The 19,253-nt window shown below is 45.1% G+C and overlaps 1 protein-coding gene across 1 annotated transcript in view; it reads right to left on the bottom strand.

The window, feature by feature from the left end:
• Nucleotides 1-11,077, bottom strand: part of LOC138663821 (zinc finger protein 182-like) — a 113,834-nt gene extending 102,757 nt beyond the window's left edge. Inside the window, exon 1 of the mRNA XM_069750165.1 lies at nt 11,024-11,077. Coding sequence (XP_069606266.1) covers nt 11,024-11,050 — 27 coding nt within the window. The 5' untranslated portion in view covers nt 11,051-11,077. The remainder of the gene's footprint in view (nt 1-11,023) is intronic.
• Nucleotides 11,078-19,253: the final 8,176 nt, after the last annotated feature.

Below are 19,253 nucleotides of genomic sequence, written 5' to 3'. Positions count from 1 at the left end.
CTCGTATAAGAGAGATGCCTTAACGTGGCTACGAGGTACACATAAAATTGGCCATTTTTGTGCGCTAAAAGCTCTCATTTTTCATATTTCTAGTGCAGTAATGCAGTTCAAATTTCGTTTTTTCAAGTTTACATGTTTTGGCGCTGCAGTGTGCTGCCCTATTTATTTAACTATATACGAGTTGGCGACTCTGGGTTCAGCACCTGTTCACACTCAGTCTATGTTTGGATGTGCAGGTCAGGTTTTTGAAATGTATTCTCATGCTGCTCCTAGGCCACCAGATCATAACACATGGCATCTAATAAGGTTGATAGAGTCAGAGGGGATCTCATTTACCAGCTTCAAATAAGTTATGTCTTAATACCCCCAGACACACTATACTAAAGTCATCTGAAACTGCTAATTTCAGGTGGAACTGGTCAACTATATAACATATAAGGGGGCCTCCCAACAGATGATGTCAAGTGAGAGAAGAATCTGGCATGCTGAATTTCAGAAGCTTTTCTGTTTGCTCTCCTTGGAGAGAAGCCTTGACTAGAAGAGTCTCCCAACGACTCTCTCATAGAGACCACAAGAAAGCCCAGCTGAGTACAATGGTTGTGTATGGGACATTCGAGAGAGACAGATGTCGCCAGAAGGATCGTTCAGCCAATTGTTATCTCAAGTGTATGGGGCCATTAGTAAGTATTGCACTGACAGGCAGGTATAATACCCCGCACTACAGTAGTACCGTGCATCACCGAAGCAATCAGAGGCTTGTATGTTGTATAGATTCGGACTGGGGTGTCTGGGGTCCACAGGAGGAATTGACTCTAGGGGCCCACTCTATAGCTATATGCAAATTCCTGTTAGCCGTTATCCCTGTTGTAGTGGCGCCTCGACTGTAAAACACAGGAGGCTCCTGCACATCTACTGTGCACCACCATAACTGGGATGTACAATTACGGTTGTTTACATTAAAGACGTTCTTTGGTGAAAACAACCAATTTATAGGCTAGGTAGGTGATAACTTATTGATCGATGGAATCCGACCATTGGAAACTGCACAGATCGGAAGAACGAGGAACTTTTATACCTGACAAAGCACTTTTATCCGAATTTTAAAATGCAGTGGCAGTTCAGATGACTGACCACAGCTCCATTCATCCTCTTTGGGGTTCCAGAAAAAGCAGCCACTTAGGGAGTGAATGGATCAGTGGTTAAGTCGTACATGCCCATCCATTCTAACGGGAATAAAAGTTCCACATTCTGCTGTTCGGTTGGGTCCCAGGATTCAGACCCCCACCAATCAATGAGTTATCACATCCTTAGGCCAATGTTATGATCTGGTGGTTTAGGAGCAACATGGAACGAGCTCTGAAGGAAGTGGTATCTGTACTGACCGGAGTCCCTAAGCTCAACACAACACTAGAAGTAGCCGTGGGATGCTCCTAACTCTCCCTAGGCACCTCGTCACAGCCTAAGAGCTAACTACCCCTAAAGATAGAAGCAGGAAAACTATCTTGCCTCAGAGAAAATCCCCAAAGGATAGATTAGCCCCCCACAAATAATGACTGTGAGTGGAGAGGGAAAAGACATACACAGAATGAAACCAGGATGAGCACAGGAGGCCAGTCTAGCTAGATAGATAGGGCAGGATGGAATACTGTGCGGTCAGTATAAAACACTACAAAAATCCACGCAGAGATTACAAAAATGTCCACACCTGACTAAAGGTGTGGAGGGTAAATCTGCTTCCCAGAGCTTCCAGCAACACAGAGATAATTCATACTGATAAGCTGGACAAACATAGAAAGCACAGAACGGATAAGTCCACAATCTGTGGACAGAAAAGAGCAAGCAAGAACTTAGCTTTGCTGAACTGGTCAGGATAACAGGGAAATCCAAAGAGATGTGAATCCAACCAGGAACCATTTACAAGTGGCACTGGCTGAAGGAAAGAGCCAGGCATAAATAGCCGAGCAGAAAAGACAATCAGTAGAAGCAGCTGCTGACAGCTAAATCCAAGGAGCAGCCATACCACTTGAAACCACAAGAGGGAGCCCAAGAGCAGAACTCACAAAAGTGCCACTTACAACCACCGGAGGGAGCCCAAGAGCGGAATTCACAACAGGCCGAGTGCGCATATTCAGTATTTTACATCACTTATTTGTAAGCCAAAATCAGGAGTGGAACAATCTGAGGCAAAGTGTAATAGAAATACGTCACCACTTCTGTATTATTTACCGACTCCTAATTTTGACTTATAAATACTGATGTAAAATTCTGACCAAATACTGAACGTGTGAACATGGCCTTAGGATAGGCGATTACTTGTTTTCACTGGAGAACCTCTCTAAGTGCAAATCTGATACTATGTAATAGACACAGGGCAGCTTAGAGTTATGCGTCCAGGTAATTAATCTATACTGGGAATAAAGAATCTTCCTCTTATTGATATCAGAGAGAACACAAGTGACCTCCATGCAGAACAAAATCCCCTATACCAAGACCAATAATACCATGTATAAGAGAGAAATACGCCACACCATGACCATACCTCATATTACCACCACATAGTGACTGAATATTACATCACATAGTGACCGAATAATACCACATACAAGGAACAAATACCACCACACCATGACCAGATCACATATTGATCATGAATAAAAACCACAATACTAATAACACAATTATTACCACAGGTGACATTATATACAGGAGCTCTGTATATAGTATCAGTGTACAGGTAATACAGAAATCATCAATGACATTATATACAGGAGCTCTTTATATAGCGTATAATGTACAGGTAATACAGTGATCACTGATGACATTATACACAGGAACTCTGCATAGTGTTACAGGTAACATAGGAATCACCAATGACATTATACACAATAGCTCTCTATATAGTATATAGCACACAGATAATACAGTGATCACCAGTGATATTATACACAGGAGCTCTGCATAAAGTGTACAGGTAATACAGCGATCACCAGTGACATTATACACAGAAGCACTGTATATAGTGCATAGAGAACAGGTAATACAGTGATCACTGTAACACAATGATCACATGTAATACATTGAATCACCAGTGATGTCTCTAGTTGTAGTCCTTCATCATAGCTTTCCTTCTTCATCAGGCACAGAGCGCCATCACTCCTCCGGCCAAGACTCTTCTCTATATAAAATAACAGTTACTTATAGCTGATCGCTTCTAGAGCAAATTCCCCACTTTTTACCTGATTTCTACACTACGTCAGATGAAGACAAAAAGCAACATAGTGTCAACCTCCCTTTTAATCCCCCATGGTAGACAGTATCCTAAAAAGTTATATTACATTAGTAATGTTTCCTAATAGGCCCCTACAGTAATTATGTTCCCCACTTGCCACCATAAACTAATAATGTTTGTTTCTCATTCTGACCCCCCCCCCAGTAATCGTCACCTATCCTGACCCCCTTTATTTAATAACGTCTACCATCCTAGGCCCCATTTTGTCCCGTCCTGGGACCCTATGTCACTTCATTCTGGGTCTCTATGTATTCCCCCATCCTGGGCCCCTATGTATCTACTCCAAAGCAGGGCTCCTATGCTGCCTCATCCTAGGTCCCTATGTCCACTACCCTGCCCATTCACAAGGGAAAAAAAATTCTTCTAATTCTCTTCACCTTCCTACACTCCCCTGGCGTCCTCTTGCAGCTTCAAAGCTGGCATGGTTGTTAAGATGGCGGCCGATCCATTAGAGGCCACCCACTGACGTCAGTGCACGGCGCATAGCAGTTACACTTAAAGGATGCCGTCCAGGGACCATTTAACATCGCTGCTATGTGCCGCACATCGGCTTCAGTGTCCGGCGCATAGCAGTGATGTTACATGACAGTGATGTGAGGCTTTTGACTGGCCGGCGGCCTTTAACCCCTTCACGGCATGCGATATACATGTACAGCACATGTCGTGTCCATCCCTTTGATGTACGCTCAGTGCCAGAGCCCACATCTTTCCCGGCGCATGTCAGATATTTTGAACAGCTGACATGTGCCCCTAACAGCCGCGTGAGGAATTGCGATACACCCGTTGCTGTTAAACCTTTAAATGATGCTGTCAATCTCTGACAGCTGCATTTAATGTGATGCCGCTGGGAGCGCCTCACTAATCCTGTCCATTGGCACCCGTGTCACATGACCACGGGTCACTGATGGGCTAACATGACATCCCAGGGTCCACTGTTTAGGTACATCACGGGGTCTCCAAACACGGCATGGCGTCACCATTTATTGCAGCCAATTTTGCGATCAAAAAGTCAAATTGTGCTTCCTCCCTTCTTAGCCCTGCCATGCACCCAAACAGTGGCTTTTCCCTACATATGGGGTATCGGCGTACTCAGGAAAAATTGCACAACAAATTTTGCTGTCCATTTTCTACTGATACCCTTGTGAAAATAAAATAAATTGGTTCCAAAGTAAATTTTTTGTGAAAAAAGTAAAATGTTCATTTTTTCCTTCCACATTGCTTTAGTTCTCGTGAAGCACCTGAAGGGTTAATAAACTTCTTGAATGAGGTTTTGCACACCTTGTGGAGTGCAGTTTTTAGAATGGTGTCACTTTTGGGTATTTTCTGTTATATTGACCCCGCAAACTCACTTCAAATGAGAGGTAGTCCCTTAAAAAAATGGTTTTGCAAATTTTGTTGGAAAAATGAGAAATCGCTGGTCAAATTTTAAGCTTTATAACGTTCTAACAAAAAAAAAAAAATTATGTTTGCAAAATTGTGCTGATGTAAAGTAGACATGTGGGAAAGTTATTTATTAACTATTTTGTGTAACATCTCTCTCTGATTTAAGTGTACAAAATTAAAACTTTGAAAATTGCAAAACTTTCAAAATTTTTGCCAAATTTTCATTTTTTCACAAATAAACGCAAGTTATATCGAATAAATTTTACCACTAACATGAAGTACAATATGTCACAAAAAAAACTTTCTCAGAATCAGTAGGATACGTTGAGGCATTTCAGAGCTATAACCTCATAAAGTGACAATGGTTAGAATTGTAAAAATTGGCTTGGTCATTAAGTACCAAATTGTCTCCGTCACTAAGGGGTTAAACTAAATGTTCGTCCCTAATCAAAATAATAAAGCCTATACTCTATGTCCGGGCTGCAGCTGATTACGAGCTTTCCATTCAAGTTCAGTTTGTCTGAAGGTGGAGACAGTGGCGCAAAGTGCTGATTGGGCGCCGAAGTCACATGTCACAACATCGCATCACAGCCTTGGGGAGAGCGAGTGCCGACTCCGTGGGAAGTGAGTGTAGGCTTTATTATTTTATTGGGTTCGAACATTTAGTATAAGAAGGGGTTGTCCTAGTAGTGGACACCACCTTTAATAAAGGGGGCCAAGATGAAGGACATTATTAAAGGGAACTTGTCAGCAAGATTGTGCACAGTAACCTACAGACAGTGTCAGGTTGGAATCGTTAAACTAATTAAAATGACACCTGGTGATGAAATCCGTCTTGTGGTTGTTGTTTAATCTTTATTTTGAATTTTGAGTTAATGATATGCTCGTGCTCCGGGGTGGCCTGTGGGGGGCTTTATGTGGTGCTCTGACTAGGTATTCATCAGTATGGTGATGAAGATTATATATACAAATGCTTCTCATAAAATTAGAAAATCATCAAAAAGTTAATTTATTTCAGTTCTTCAATACAAAAAGTGAAACTCATATGATATATGTCATAGTCCTGTCTGGAGTTTATTTTCTGCTGTCCTCTCTTGGGACTGGTCATGCAGGGTTTAATCTCCTCGGCCTCGTTCTGGATATTGAATCTGGAAAATGACCTATAATAACAGGATGCAATATCTCTGAGCCTAGCCGAGCACATAATTGGAATCTGCATTCTTTTCCCCACGAGCCCATGCCAGGCAGCCATCCCTAGCACTCTGCATTATTGAGTTACCGAGCATAGCTACCAGGAATTAAATACAGTAGCCGTATTTGGTCTCCCTGTAAAGATAAAATCCAGCAGAACCCATTGTCGATGCCGCTTTTCCATTTGGACCTTCGGGTGAAAGTTATGGGCCATCGCCGGTTCTACCTGGAAAATCATACTCTCAGATATGAGAGAAGGGAAGCGGCTCAGCTCAGGGGTGGGGATAGCATGTGGGAGGGAGCAGCCTAGAAGATAATAGGCAGCTCCTCATTTTGGACTGAGTTTTTCTACTGGCAGGAGGCCCATTAGCTGAGAGAATCACGTAACAAAGATCTGGACCTGTGATCCATCAGCACCTCACTGTGGTCACATGCTACATATCACGGTAATTGTAACCTATCTGTACCATACCCTTGTACCACACTCTTGACTGTATAGTATAACTGTATATATATATATATATATATATATATATATATATATACTAGATTGTGGCCCGATTCTAACGCATCGGGTATTCTAGAATATGCATGTCCCCGTAGTATATGGACAATGATGATTCCAGAATTCGCGGCAGACTGTGCCCGTCGCTGATTGGTCGAGGCAACCTTTATGACATCATCGTCGATACTGTGCCCGTCGCTGATTGGTCGAAGCGAATTCGCGGCAGACTGTGCCCGTCGCTGATTGGTCGAGGCAACCTTTATGACATCATCGTCGCTGTGCCCGTCGCTGATTGGTCGAGAATTGGTTCTAGAATATGCATGTCCCCGTAGTATATGGACAATGATGATTCCAGAATTCGCGGCAGACTGTGCCCGTCGCTGATTGGTCGAGGCAACCTTTATGACATCATCGTCGCCATGGCAACCATTATGACATCTACGTCGATACTGTGCCCGTGGCTGAATCAGAAACGTGGGATTTCTACGTCCTTTATGACATCATCTTCGCTGTGCCCGTCTCTGACCAATCAGAGACGCGGGATTTCTACGTCGATACTGTGCCCTGGCGGCCTCGACCAATCAGAGACGCGGGATTTCCAGGACAGACAGACAGACAGAAAGACGGAAAAACCCTTAGGCAATTATATATATAGATATATATATACATACACACATATATATACAGTGGGGCAAAAAAGTATTTAGTCAGTCAGCAATAGTGCAAGTTCCACCACTTAAAAAGATGAGAGGCGTCTGTAATTTACATCATAGGTAGACCTCAACTATGGGAGACAAACTGAGAAAAAAAAATCCAGAAAATCACATTGTCTGTTTTTTTAACATTTTATTTGCATATTATGGTGGAAAATAAGTATTTGGTCAGAAACAAAATTTCATCTCAATACTTTGTAATATATTCTTTGTTGGCAATGACAGAGGTCAAACGTTTTCTGTAAGTCTTCACAAGGTTGCCACACACTGTTGTTGGTATGTTGGCCCATTCCTCCATGCAGATCTCCTCTAGAGCAGTGATGTTTTTGGCTTTTCGCTTGGCAACACGGACTTTCAACTCCCTCCAAAGGTTTTCTATAGGGTTGAGATCTGGAGACTGGCTAGGCCACTCCAGGACCTTGAAATGCTTCTTACGAAGCCACTCCTTCGTTGCCCTGGCGGTGTGCTTTGGATCATTGTCATGTTGAAAGACCCAGCCACGTTTCATCTTCAATGCCCCTGCTGATGGAAGGAGGTTTGCACTCAAAATCTCACGATACATGGCCCCATTCATTCTTTCATGTACCCGGATCAGTCGTCCTGGCCCCTTTGCAGAGAAACAGCCCCAAAGCATGATGTTTCCACCACCATGCTTTACAGTAGGTATGGTGTTTGATGGATGCAACTCAGTATTCTTTTTCCTCCAAACACGACAAGTTGTGTTTCTACCAAACAGTTCCAGTTTGGTTTCATCAGACCATAGGACATTCTCCCAAAACTCCTCTGGATCATCCAAATGCTCTCTAGCAAACTTCAGATGGGCCCGGACATGTACTGGCTTAAGCAGTGGGACACGTCTGGCACTGCAGGATCTGAGTCCATGGTGGCGTAGTGTGTTACTTATGGTAGGCCTTGTTACATTGGTCCCAGCTCTCTGCAGTTCATTCACTAGGTCCCCCCGCATGGTTCTGGGATTTTTGCTCACCGTTCTTGTGATCATTCTGACCCCACGGGGTGGGATTTTGCGTGGAGCCCCAGATCGAGGGAGATTATCAGTGGTCTTGTATGTCTTCCATTTTCTAATTATTGCTCCCACTGTTGATTTCTTCACTCCAAGCTGGTTGGCTATTGCAGATTCAGTGTTCCCAGCCTGGTGCAGGGCTACAATTTTGTTTCTGGTGTCCTTTGACAGCTCTTTGGTCTTCACCATAGTGGAGTTTGGAGTCAGACTGTTTGAGGGTGTGCACAGGTGTCTTTTTATACTGATAACAAGTTTAAACAGGTGCCATTACTACAGGTAATGAGTGGAGGAAAGAGGAGACTCTTAAAGAAGAAGTTACAGGTCTGTGAGAGCCAGAAATCTTGATTGTTTGTTTCTGACCAAATACTTATTTTCCACCATAATATGCAAAAAAAATGATAAAAAAACAGACAATGTGATTTTCTGGATTTTTTTTTCTCAGTTTGTCTCCCATAGTTGAGGTCTACCTATGATGTAAATTACAGCCGCCTCTCATCTTTTTAAGTGGTGGAACTTGCACTATTGCTGACTGACTAAATACTTTTTTGCCCCACTGTATATGTATATATACATATATCTGTATTCATCTAGTGCGCCTTTTTGGTGATTAAATATTAAACTAATCTTGGGCTGCTCTTTTTTCTTCATTCACGAATCCCCACGTCCGCACGCTCAGTTGGTTATATTATACAACACCCCAGGGTTGGCTTCTGACCCGATATAAGCCTGTTGTAGGACAAGCTTGTATATCGAACTAGGAATTGTTGGCAGCATACCGTACTAGGGCAAGTGGTGGCATCAGAGAGCCGATCCCTGCTGGGTCCTTCTCTCCCCTCCTCAGAGGTGAGTGAAGTCGACACACCCCTCCCCCTGCGCGATCCATCAACCTGGCCAATCAAGCACAGTGTTACTGTTGTTTTTAAACCAGGTATTGGTACTTTTGGCAGTGTGGACAGGTGCCAAGTCCTGCTGGAGAATAACATTTCCATCTCCAAAAAGCTTGTCAGCAGAGGGAAGCATGAAATGCTCTAAAATTTCCTGGTAGACGGCTGTGCTGACTTTGGTCTTGATAAAACACAATGGACCTACACCAGCAGATGACATGGCTCCCCAAACCATCACTGATTGTGGAAACTTCACACGGGACCTCAAGCAGCTTGGATTGTGTGCCTCTCCACTCTTCCTTCAGACACCGGGACCTTGATTTCCAAGGTCAAGTGTGAAGTTTCCATAATCAGTGATGGCTTAGGGAGCCATGTCATGCCAGTTTTTCATGGGGGGGGGGGGGAGGGAAGAGAACAAAAGTAATGTCCTGTTACTGTGGAGGGCAGAAGTTGGAGAAATGTGAAGAATATGATCTAGAAGCAATTAACTATGGTATGTCTGTTACTTTCTACAAAGATGAGTCCTGGCTGGAAGAAGTGATAGCAGTCTGCGCCAGATAAAGAAAGGCGAAGATGAATTACTTCAACTACAGACGTCACTGGTGATCCCTGTATTACCTGTACACTGACACTATATACAGAGCTGCTGTATATAATGTCACTGGTGATCCCTGTGTTACCTGTACACTACATACAGAGCTCCTGTGTATGTTATTGGTGATCCCTGTACTACCTGTACACCGACACTATATACAAACCCCTATATACACTGTACACAGCCCTCCTGTGTATAATGTCACCTGTAGTAATATTAGTGATATTAGTATTGTAGTTTATATTCATGATCAGTATTGTAGTATTATTTGGTCACTATGTTGTGGCAATACTGTATTTTGTCTGTTCATGGTGTGGAGGTATTTGTTCCTTGTGTGTGATATTATTCAATCACTATGTTGTGGTAATATGTAGTCAGCTCACAGTGTGGCGGTATTTGTCCCCTGTATGTGGTATTGGTCTTGGTATAGTGGATTGTGTTATGTATGGAGGTCACTAGGTCTGCTATTAATAAGAACACTTTACTTATATCAGAGATTAAATAGACCTGCAGAATGGGGAGCTTTTATCCCCATTACAATGGAGCCGTTCATTCCCTAAGTGGCTGCCGCGTGCTGCACTTGTTTTTTCTGGCAGCCCCCAAAGAATGGAGCTGTGGTCAGACATCCCACCTGCTGCTGCATTTTAAAATGGAATTAAAAGTACCATCTCAAAGGTAAAAGTTCCCGATTCTTCCAATCAGTGCGGCCTCCAATGGTTGGACCTCACCGATCAATAAGTGATCACCTACCTAACCTGTGGATCGGTGATAACTTGATTTAGCTAAAATACCTTTATAATGCAACTACTGTAATTGTACATTCCAGTTATGGTGGCGCACAGTAGATGTGCGGAGCTGCCTGTGTTTTAGTCATCGCTCCACTATAAGGCCAGGATCACACATGCGAGAAACACGGCCGAATCTCGCATGTTAACACCCGACACTGCCACCGGCACTCAGGAGCGGAACGTTCAGCCGCATGTATTGTGATACCGGTCCAACAGTGATAGCGGCTAAGGGGGCTTTCACATTGCGCTTTTCTCATGGGTCCTGTCAGAGCTTTAATTCCCCCGAACAAAACGGGATTCGGATGTATGCGCCGACAGGGCCATAGACTATAGTGGAGATGGCAGAGGTGTGTTCTGTCGTGCATCCTTTTCAGGCTTATTCACCTACTTAAAGCCGACACGCAGGTGTAAAACAACGTCTCAGAGAGCCTGATGTGTCCCTCTGTCACTTCTGTACAAGTGTTGATGTGGGAGCATTATACTATGGGGGCAAGAAAGGGGCAATGCACTATGGGAGCAATACGGGTCATATGTATCTATAAAAGGGAAAGGAGCAAAACGTCAGGAGTCATATAAAGAAGGAACAGAAAGCACCAAAATAGTCTCAGCACTGAAGGGGTTACTGCCCAGTAATGGGGAATCTCCAGCACCTACCTCCACCTGCAGAGCCGCACACCACATATATGGCTGCTCTGTGCGCACAGGACCTGTGATGAGGTCACAGGAGGGGAGGAGTCAGGGGTCACATGATCAGGGGCCTCAGTGTATGCAGGACTCTGCTGTGCTGGTTGTCATGGTGCTGAATGAGGGGAAGTTTATGTGTGGGGTCAGGAGGGGTTTACAGGGTGGATGTGGCAGAGGCGTGTGTGTACGAGGTGTATGGAGCGGAGACGTGTGTACGAGGTGTACGGAGCGGAGCCGCGTGTGTACGAGGTGTACGGAGCAGAGCCGTGTGTGTACGAGGTGTACAGAGCAGAGCCGTGTGCACGAGGTGTACGGAGCATGTCTATATGATGCCAGTAGAGCAGGGCCATGTGTGTATGATGCCAGTAGAGCAGGGCCATGTGTGTATGATGCCTGTAGAGCAGGGCCATGTGTGTATGATGCCTGTAGAGCAGGGCCATGTGTGTATGATGCCAGTAGAGCAGGGCCATGTGTGTATGATGCCAGTAGAGCAGGGCCATGTGTGTATGATGCCTGTAGAGCAGGGCCATGTGTGTATGATGCCAGTAGAGCAGGGCCATGTGTGTATGATGCCAGTAGAGCAGGGCCATGTGTGTATGATGCCTGTAGAGCAGGGCCATGTGTGTATGATGCCTGTAGGGCAGGGCCATGTGTGTATGATGCCAGTAGAGCAGGGCCATGTGTGTATGATGCCTGTAGGGCAGGGCCATGTGTGTATGATGCCAGTAGAGCAGGGTCATGTGTGTATGATGCCTGTAGAGCAGGGCCATGTGTGTATGATGCCTGTAGGGCAGGGTCATGTGTGTATGATGCCAGTAGAGCAGGGCCATGTGTGTATGATGCCTGTAGAGCAGGGCCATGTGTGTATGATGCCTGTAGGGCAGGGCCATGTGTGTATGATGCCAGTAGAGCAGGGCCATGTGTGTATGATGCCAGTAGAGCAGGGCCATGTGTGTATGATGCCTGTAGAGAAGGGCCATGTGTGTATGATGCCTGTAGAGAAGGGCCATGTGTGTATGATGCCTGTAGAGCAGGGCCATGTGTGTATGATGCCTGTAGGGCAGGGCCATGTGTGTATGATGCCTGTAGAGAAGGGCCATGTGTGTATGATGCCTGTAGAGAAGGGCCATGTGTGTATGATGCCTGTAGAGCAGGGCCATGTGTGTATGATGCCAGTAGAGCAGGGCCATGTGTGTATGATGCCTGTAGAGAAGGGCCATGTGTATGATGCCTGTAGACCAGGGCCATGTGTGTATGATGCCTGTAGAGCAGGGCCATGTGTGTATGATGCCTGTAGAGAAGGGCCATGTGTGTATGATACCTGTACAGCAGGGCCATGTGTGTATGATGCCTGTAGGGCAGGGCCATGTGTGTATGATGCCTGTAGAGCAGGGCCATGTGTGTATGATGCCTGTAGAGCAGGGCAATGTGTGTATGATGCCTGTAGAGCAGGGCCATGTGTGTATGGTGCCTCTAGAGAAGGGCCATGTGTGTATGATGCCTGTAGAGCAGGGCCATGTGTGTATGATGCCTCTAGAGAAGGGCCATGTGTGTGTCAAGGTGAAAATATATGTCTTTATACTCTTTTGTACTTTAGTTAGTGTTAGGGACAACACGTCGAACGCGAGGCTCCGTGGTTTTTTTTATGGGAAACCTGTGTTGTTACCGCTGTCAGTGATCCTGGGCTGCAGCAGGGCATAGTATTCTGTGAGTCATGTTGCGTCTCTTATGGCAGAAGAAGTCTGTGCCCCACGAGTTAAGTGAGGATGCTGTGGAAGTCAATACAATAGTAGAGTCACGGGAGGGCAAGAAGGCAAGAAGGCAGTCAAGAATGTTGAAAGAGAAAGGACTGTTAGAACAAGCGCAAGCTCATCTGCGAGTTGCGTGAGGTTTAAAGAAAGAGGTTGATGGAGAGGGAGGATGAGAGGATGCAGAGCCCGTGTTTGGCTATAAAATATCTCAATCATTAGTTTTTCTAAGGTGTTTTGGTATATGAATTGTGTGAAGGTTTTGTAGAAATTAATTGAGTCTGAGAATTGCTGTATTCCGTTACTGTGGTTTTCCAAAACACCCCATGGGAGGGGGGAGTCAAATAGCTGCGTTGTTGTTTTTCTTCTTTTGTGTTGAGGAATGCTGTAAATTTTTATCTGTGTGTTTGAAGCTGATGGGAGGGGTGAACCCCTGCGCGAATTGTTTGTGATTTTTTCCTCTTTGTGCTGCGGGCCAGAGAAAGGGGGGCCAGCTGCGCTGAAGAATATGGAGTTGTGTATATTCTGTCCTTGGTTCAGTACGCGCTGAGTCCAGAAGAATTTAACCTATTCTGTATCAGCAGCTGCAGCGATCCTCACTCGCTCTCTAGCCCCACTGCTCTCTAGCCCCCACCGCTCTCTAGCCCCCGCAGCTTCAAGGACACACAGCTCGCAGCTCGGTTCCTTATCAGTGGCCCAAGAAGCAGAAGACTTCAGCTCCAGCTCCCCCTCCCTTACACAAATCTAGTCTCATATTCCAATATTCATTTTAACCCTGTGTCTGGAAATCTCTCTCGCCATGTTAATTCTCAGACCAAGACAAGACAGATGGATTTGTAAATATTGCGGTCAGACAAACCCAGACTGGAGAAATGCTTGTATAATCTGTGTTGCAACCCAATCTAAGGGAATTACACTGATTCCTGTCCAGATAAGATCACATGTAGTGATATAAGAAGCTGACACAGGATAGTGGGTAATGGGGACATTAACTTTGGGAGTAAGCTGACAGTAATCCTTTTGGGAAGGAGCTGTAGACCAGCATGTCATGTCACCCTCAACCGGTCATCTAGTCACCCCCACCACCAGAGAACCAACCACATCAGGTAGTGTAAGACAGATACAGGAGTATTATCCCTGGAAGCCCTCTGACTAGCTAGCTACGCTAAAATAATTGGCTGACCCTGAGAACAAACCTTTCCCATTTTACAGACAAAGATAATATGATGGACGTATAAGTGCACCTGAGCAGACCTAGAGAGTTGGTGAGCCAAGATGATGGTCAGATGGTATTTATGTTATATAACCCCTATGTAGATGAGTATAATGAGATGTGTATCTCACATGTCCTTTCCCAATCAGTTTAAAAAAAAAAAAAAATAGGGATAGTGTCTCTAACCCTGGCAGTTAGAATATCCTTATGTTATGCTGCTTCAGTATGTGGGTAATTTTTTTGTTGTTTTTTGTTGTGTGCACAGACAGAGCAGGAAGCCATTGTTGCCACTGTTAGTTTTCGCAAGTATCTGGCAGATCTGAACTGTCAGGTTTCGGCCTCGAAACTTCGGTTCTGCCTTGGTCAAGTGATATTTTTGGGTCACTGTCTCCTTCAGGGTGCCAGACACCTCACAGAAGAAAGGAAAATAGCCGTCAGCTACAAAGGATGAGACTGAGCTCCAGCGTTTCCTTGGACTATGTACTTATTGTTGTCAGTGGATACCGGACGCATCCCGCATAATGCTACCTCTCTACAAGGCCCTGAAAGACTGTTCTAGATATGGTGATGATTTTGGCAGATTTCACACTGGATACACTGTTACTACGGAAGACACTGTAGTGCACGGAGCTGCACTCACTCCCTCCCACCCTGTCAGCACAAGAAGCAGAACGTCAGGCTCTGTCTACTACATGTACTTTGGCCAAAGACAGGCGGGCTAATATATATACGGACTCACAGTATGCATTTGGTATTGCTCATGATTTCGGAGCTCTATGGGCTAATCGAGGGTTTGTTACTACCGCCGGGACTCAGTGAAGAATGCTGAAGCTGTTATAACCCTTATGGACTCAATCGAATTACCTACTCAGGTGGCCATTATCAAAGTTAAGGAGCACGGTACTATGGAACAGGCCACAGACTGTTGGTAACACCTTTGCGGATATGCAAGCAAAAGCCGCTGCTCTCCTACCCGTTGAACTGACCATACCAGCTATGGTGACCACACGCTCTCAGCGTAAACAGTTACAAGAAACACTGACTCTACAGGAACCTGATGATCTATGCCAGACTGAGGTTTTCTGTCGGACCCCGCAAGACAGCTTAATGACGATGCAGAGAATGTCTCCAAAGGAAGAAGTGAAGCAGTGGAAAGCTGATGGAGCACGTATGGACATGGTCGCTGGAAAAAGGACCAACTTGTGTGTCTCCCTAAGCGGATGTACCCTGCTATTGTCACGTGGGCGCATGGGCCCACACATCGAGGTATCTGTCAGATCTGCAATCCCGGTCAACTTCAACGTGTACCCGCGAAGTATCTTGCTAAGCCCGACTATCCTTTCCAAAGGCTCCAGGTGGACCTCATCACGTTGCCGAAGTCTGGAAGGTATGAATATTGTCTGGTGGTTGTCGACATGTTCTACAGTTGGCCAGAAGCATTCCCCGTTACCAGCGTGACTGCAAAGACCACAGCAAAGAAACTGGTGATGGAAGTTATATGCAGATATGGTGTTCCAGAAGTTGCCAAGGCCCGGACTTTCCTTCTCATGTGTATCAGGAGGTTCTGACAATGCTTGGATCCACTGTAGCCCTCCATACTCCGTACCATCCACAATCTAGTGGGAAAGTTAAGAGGCTGAACGGCACACTGAAGGGACAATTGACCAAAATGATGCAGGAGACTACGGCTCCATGGCCAGGGCTCTTACACATTCGTACTACCCCTATTGCAAAATATGGCCTGTCCCCATATGAGATATTGTTTGGTGCTAGGTTCTCAGTTGCAAATTTTCAGTCTCAGTAGTTGTCAGAAGAAACTGACCGTGCTGTTTAATATGTTATTCAGTTTAGTAAAAAAAAAAATGTTGCTAACACCCATGTTTTAGTTTCTTCTTCCCTTCCAGATTCAGCAGAAACCGATATTTGTCATAACTTGAAGCCTGGTGGTTTTATGGTCGTGAAAAGCTATGTCAGTAAAACTTGAAGGAAAGAGCACCTGGATCTACGCTTCACACTGCAAAAGAGACCGAACCAGCGCTTAGTCACAGTGGTGATCGAAGGAAAATGTTGCTGTTGTTTTTGGTCCTAGGGCCAGGGGTTATCCTCATCCCTACCTCCTCGGCCCCTAGTGTAAATAAGAATACCGGTGCCACTATTCTCTGGGTAAACCTAACGGCCCCGGTAAATATCTGGTGATTTGATTTCTGCAATGTAGTCAAGTGCCCCGAGACTCAGCGGGTGGTAGAGGGAATTATCCAGTTTTATATATGTGTTACCAGAGATAATAATTGTGCTGGGAAGATATTTTCATAATGTGTTTAATAGTGGATACTATGGGAATTTAGGCCATATACAGCTCCAGGATATTAGCTTCAGACCAACCAAGGCCCCCGTTACCAGTACAGCTAAACCAGGCCCAGGTGAACGTTTGCAAAATATAGTTAACGAAGTAATCCCCATTCCAGGTCTTAGTTGGCAAGAAGTCTTCTCCATAGAAACACAAACAGCCCCAAGGACAAATTTATGGGTAAGATACAATGTAAGAGTCCAGAATATCTCTGTAGGACGTATTGCTTGTGCTGCAGCGAATACATATCTATACACACATGCATTGTTTTTTCCTGATGACAATACTACTACCTGTGTTATGAATCTGTTGAAGGGTCTAAAGTCCACTGATTGCTCAGATTATGTGCCACTAATTCATGAAGAACCCACACTAAAGGTCCCAGGAGGGATAACTGTGTTAGCTGATAATTATACCTGCTATAATTCCCACGACACTACAGGTACACCAGTAGGGGTCTTCGAGACAGGGTTCTGCAAAGAGAACAGTTCCCTAGATACTGACTTGCTAGCTAATCATACACAGTATATGTACGACATTTATTGGTTATGTGGAGATGGTAAGCTCCGTCTTAGGTTGCCTAATGCTTGGACAGGTCAATGCACCCTTGTTAAACTAGCTGTGCAGTTCAAGATTTTACCTTGGGATCCAGAGACACCTGATGAATATACCAGAAAGAGGAGAAGTCTCGATCAGCTCCACATGAGTTATGAAGAAGATCCATTGGTAAATGTCGATGGCATTGGAGTGCCAAGGGGCGTGCCTGACCAATTTAAAGCCCAGAACCAGATTTGTGCTAGCTTTGCTTCTATAATCCCACAGGTGCAGATTAATAAAAATGTTGATTGGATCAATTATATATATTACAGTGAACAAAGGTTTGTCAATTTTATCTGTGATGCTTTCCAGGGTATAGTTGAGGAGTTAGGCCCTAACACTAGAATGAGCCTCCAAAACCGACTAGCCCTTGATATGATCTTAGCTGAGAAAGGAGGAGTCTGTGGGATGGTGGGAGAGGAATGTTGTACCTATATCCCTCAGAACTCTGGGGTAAATGGAAAGACCATGATAGCCCTTAAAAAGTTAAATGGGTTAGCAGCAGAATTAAAATCTAATGTTGGAGTAGACACATCTTTCTTTTCCGGCTGGTTGGATGGGCTCAAAGGATTCTTTCAACGAGCTTGTCTAGTACTGATTGCTCTCCTTGTAGTTGGATCGATAATCCTCTTTTCTGCCTGCTTATGTCTTTCCTCTCCTACTCACAGTCAATATTCGTGGGGGCTGCCTATCCTTTGGGGTTCTGCTCTGAGGCAAGGTAGAATTCCTATTTCCATCTATAGGGGTATTTAGTCCTCCGGCTGTGTCGAGGTGTCTAGGGTTTGTTAGGCACACCCCACGGCTACTTCTAGTTGCGGTGTTAGTTCAGGATTTGCGGTCAGTACAGTTACCACCTACTCCAGAAAAAGTTTCATGCGGCTCCAAGGTCACCGGATCATAACAGTACAACTGGCCAATAATGAGTTAAATGCATCTCAGAAGAAGGGAAGAAAGGTGTTGAGCCATTTTTTTCTTGTGCTAGCATGGATGTTCAGGAATTAGCTTCTCGTGTAGACCAGCTTGCTGCTAGGGTACAGGGTATTTGTGATTATATTGTTCAGACTCCTGTTTTAGAGCCGAAGATTCCTACCCCTGATTTGTTTTTTGGTGACAGGTCCAAATTTGATACCTGTAGACCAGGGCCATGTGTGTATGATGCCTGTAGAGCAGGGCCATGTGTGTATGATGCCAGTAGAGCAGGGCCATGTGTGTATGATGCCAGTAGAGCAGGGCCATGTGTGTATGATGCCTGTAGAGAAGGGCAATGTGTGTATGATACCTGTAGAGCAGGGCCATGTGTGTATGATGCCAGTAGAGCAGGGTCATGTGTGTATGATGCCTGTAGAGCAGGGCCATGTGTGTATGATGACAGTATAGCAGGGCCATGTGTGTATGATGCCTGTAGAGCAGGGCCATGTGTGTATGATGCTTGTAGAGCAGGGCCATGTGTGTATGATGCCTGTAGAGCAGGGCCATGTGTGTATGATGCCTGCAGAGCAGGGCCATGTGTGTATGATGCCTGTAGAGCAGGGCCATGTGTGTATGATGACAGTATAGCAGGGCCATGTGTGTATGATGCCTGTAGAGCAGGGCCATGTGTGTATGATGCTTGTAGAGCAGGGCCATGTGTGTATGATGCCTGTAGAGCAGGGCCATGTGTGTATGATGCCTGTAGAGCAGGGCCATGTGTGTATGATGACAGTATAGCAGGGCCATGTGTGTATGATGCCTGTAGAGCAGGGCCATGTGTGTATGATGCTTGTAGAGCAGGGTCATGTGTGTATGATGCCTGTAGAGCAGGGCCATGTGGGTATGATGCCTGTAGAGCAGGGCCATGTGTGTATGATGCCAGTAGAGCAGGGTCATGTGTGTATGATGCCTGTAGAGCAAGGCCATGTGTGTATGATGCCTGTAGAGCAGGGCCATGTGTGTATGAGGCCTGTAGAGCAGGTGTTGTGAATTCTGTGGCAGAGCTCCCTCCTGTGGTCACAAGTGGTACTTCGGCTGGTTCTCTCTGTGAGCTTCCGTTGGTGGAGGAAAGTGGTACTGTGGCTTCTGAGTTTCCTTCCTCAGGTGATGTGGTGAAGTCGTTAGGTGCTTCTCTATTTAACTCCACCTAGTGCTTTGATCCTGGCTTCCAGTCAATGTTCTAGTATTGGACCTGTTTCCTCCTGGATCGTTCCTGTGGCCTGCTGCTCTGCATAGCTAAGTTCCTCTTTGCTATTTGTTTGCTGTTTTTTTCTGTCCAGCTTGTCAATTTGTTTTTTACTGCTTGCTGGAAGCTCTGGGATGCAG

The sequence above is a fragment of the Ranitomeya imitator genome, chromosome 2, assembly GCF_032444005.1.
Source record: "Ranitomeya imitator isolate aRanImi1 chromosome 2, aRanImi1.pri, whole genome shotgun sequence".
In the NCBI taxonomy this organism is placed as follows: domain Eukaryota; kingdom Metazoa; phylum Chordata; class Amphibia; order Anura; family Dendrobatidae; genus Ranitomeya; species Ranitomeya imitator.
Note: the sequence above shows the minus strand (reverse complement) of the source record. Positions and strands in the feature narration are given on the sequence as shown.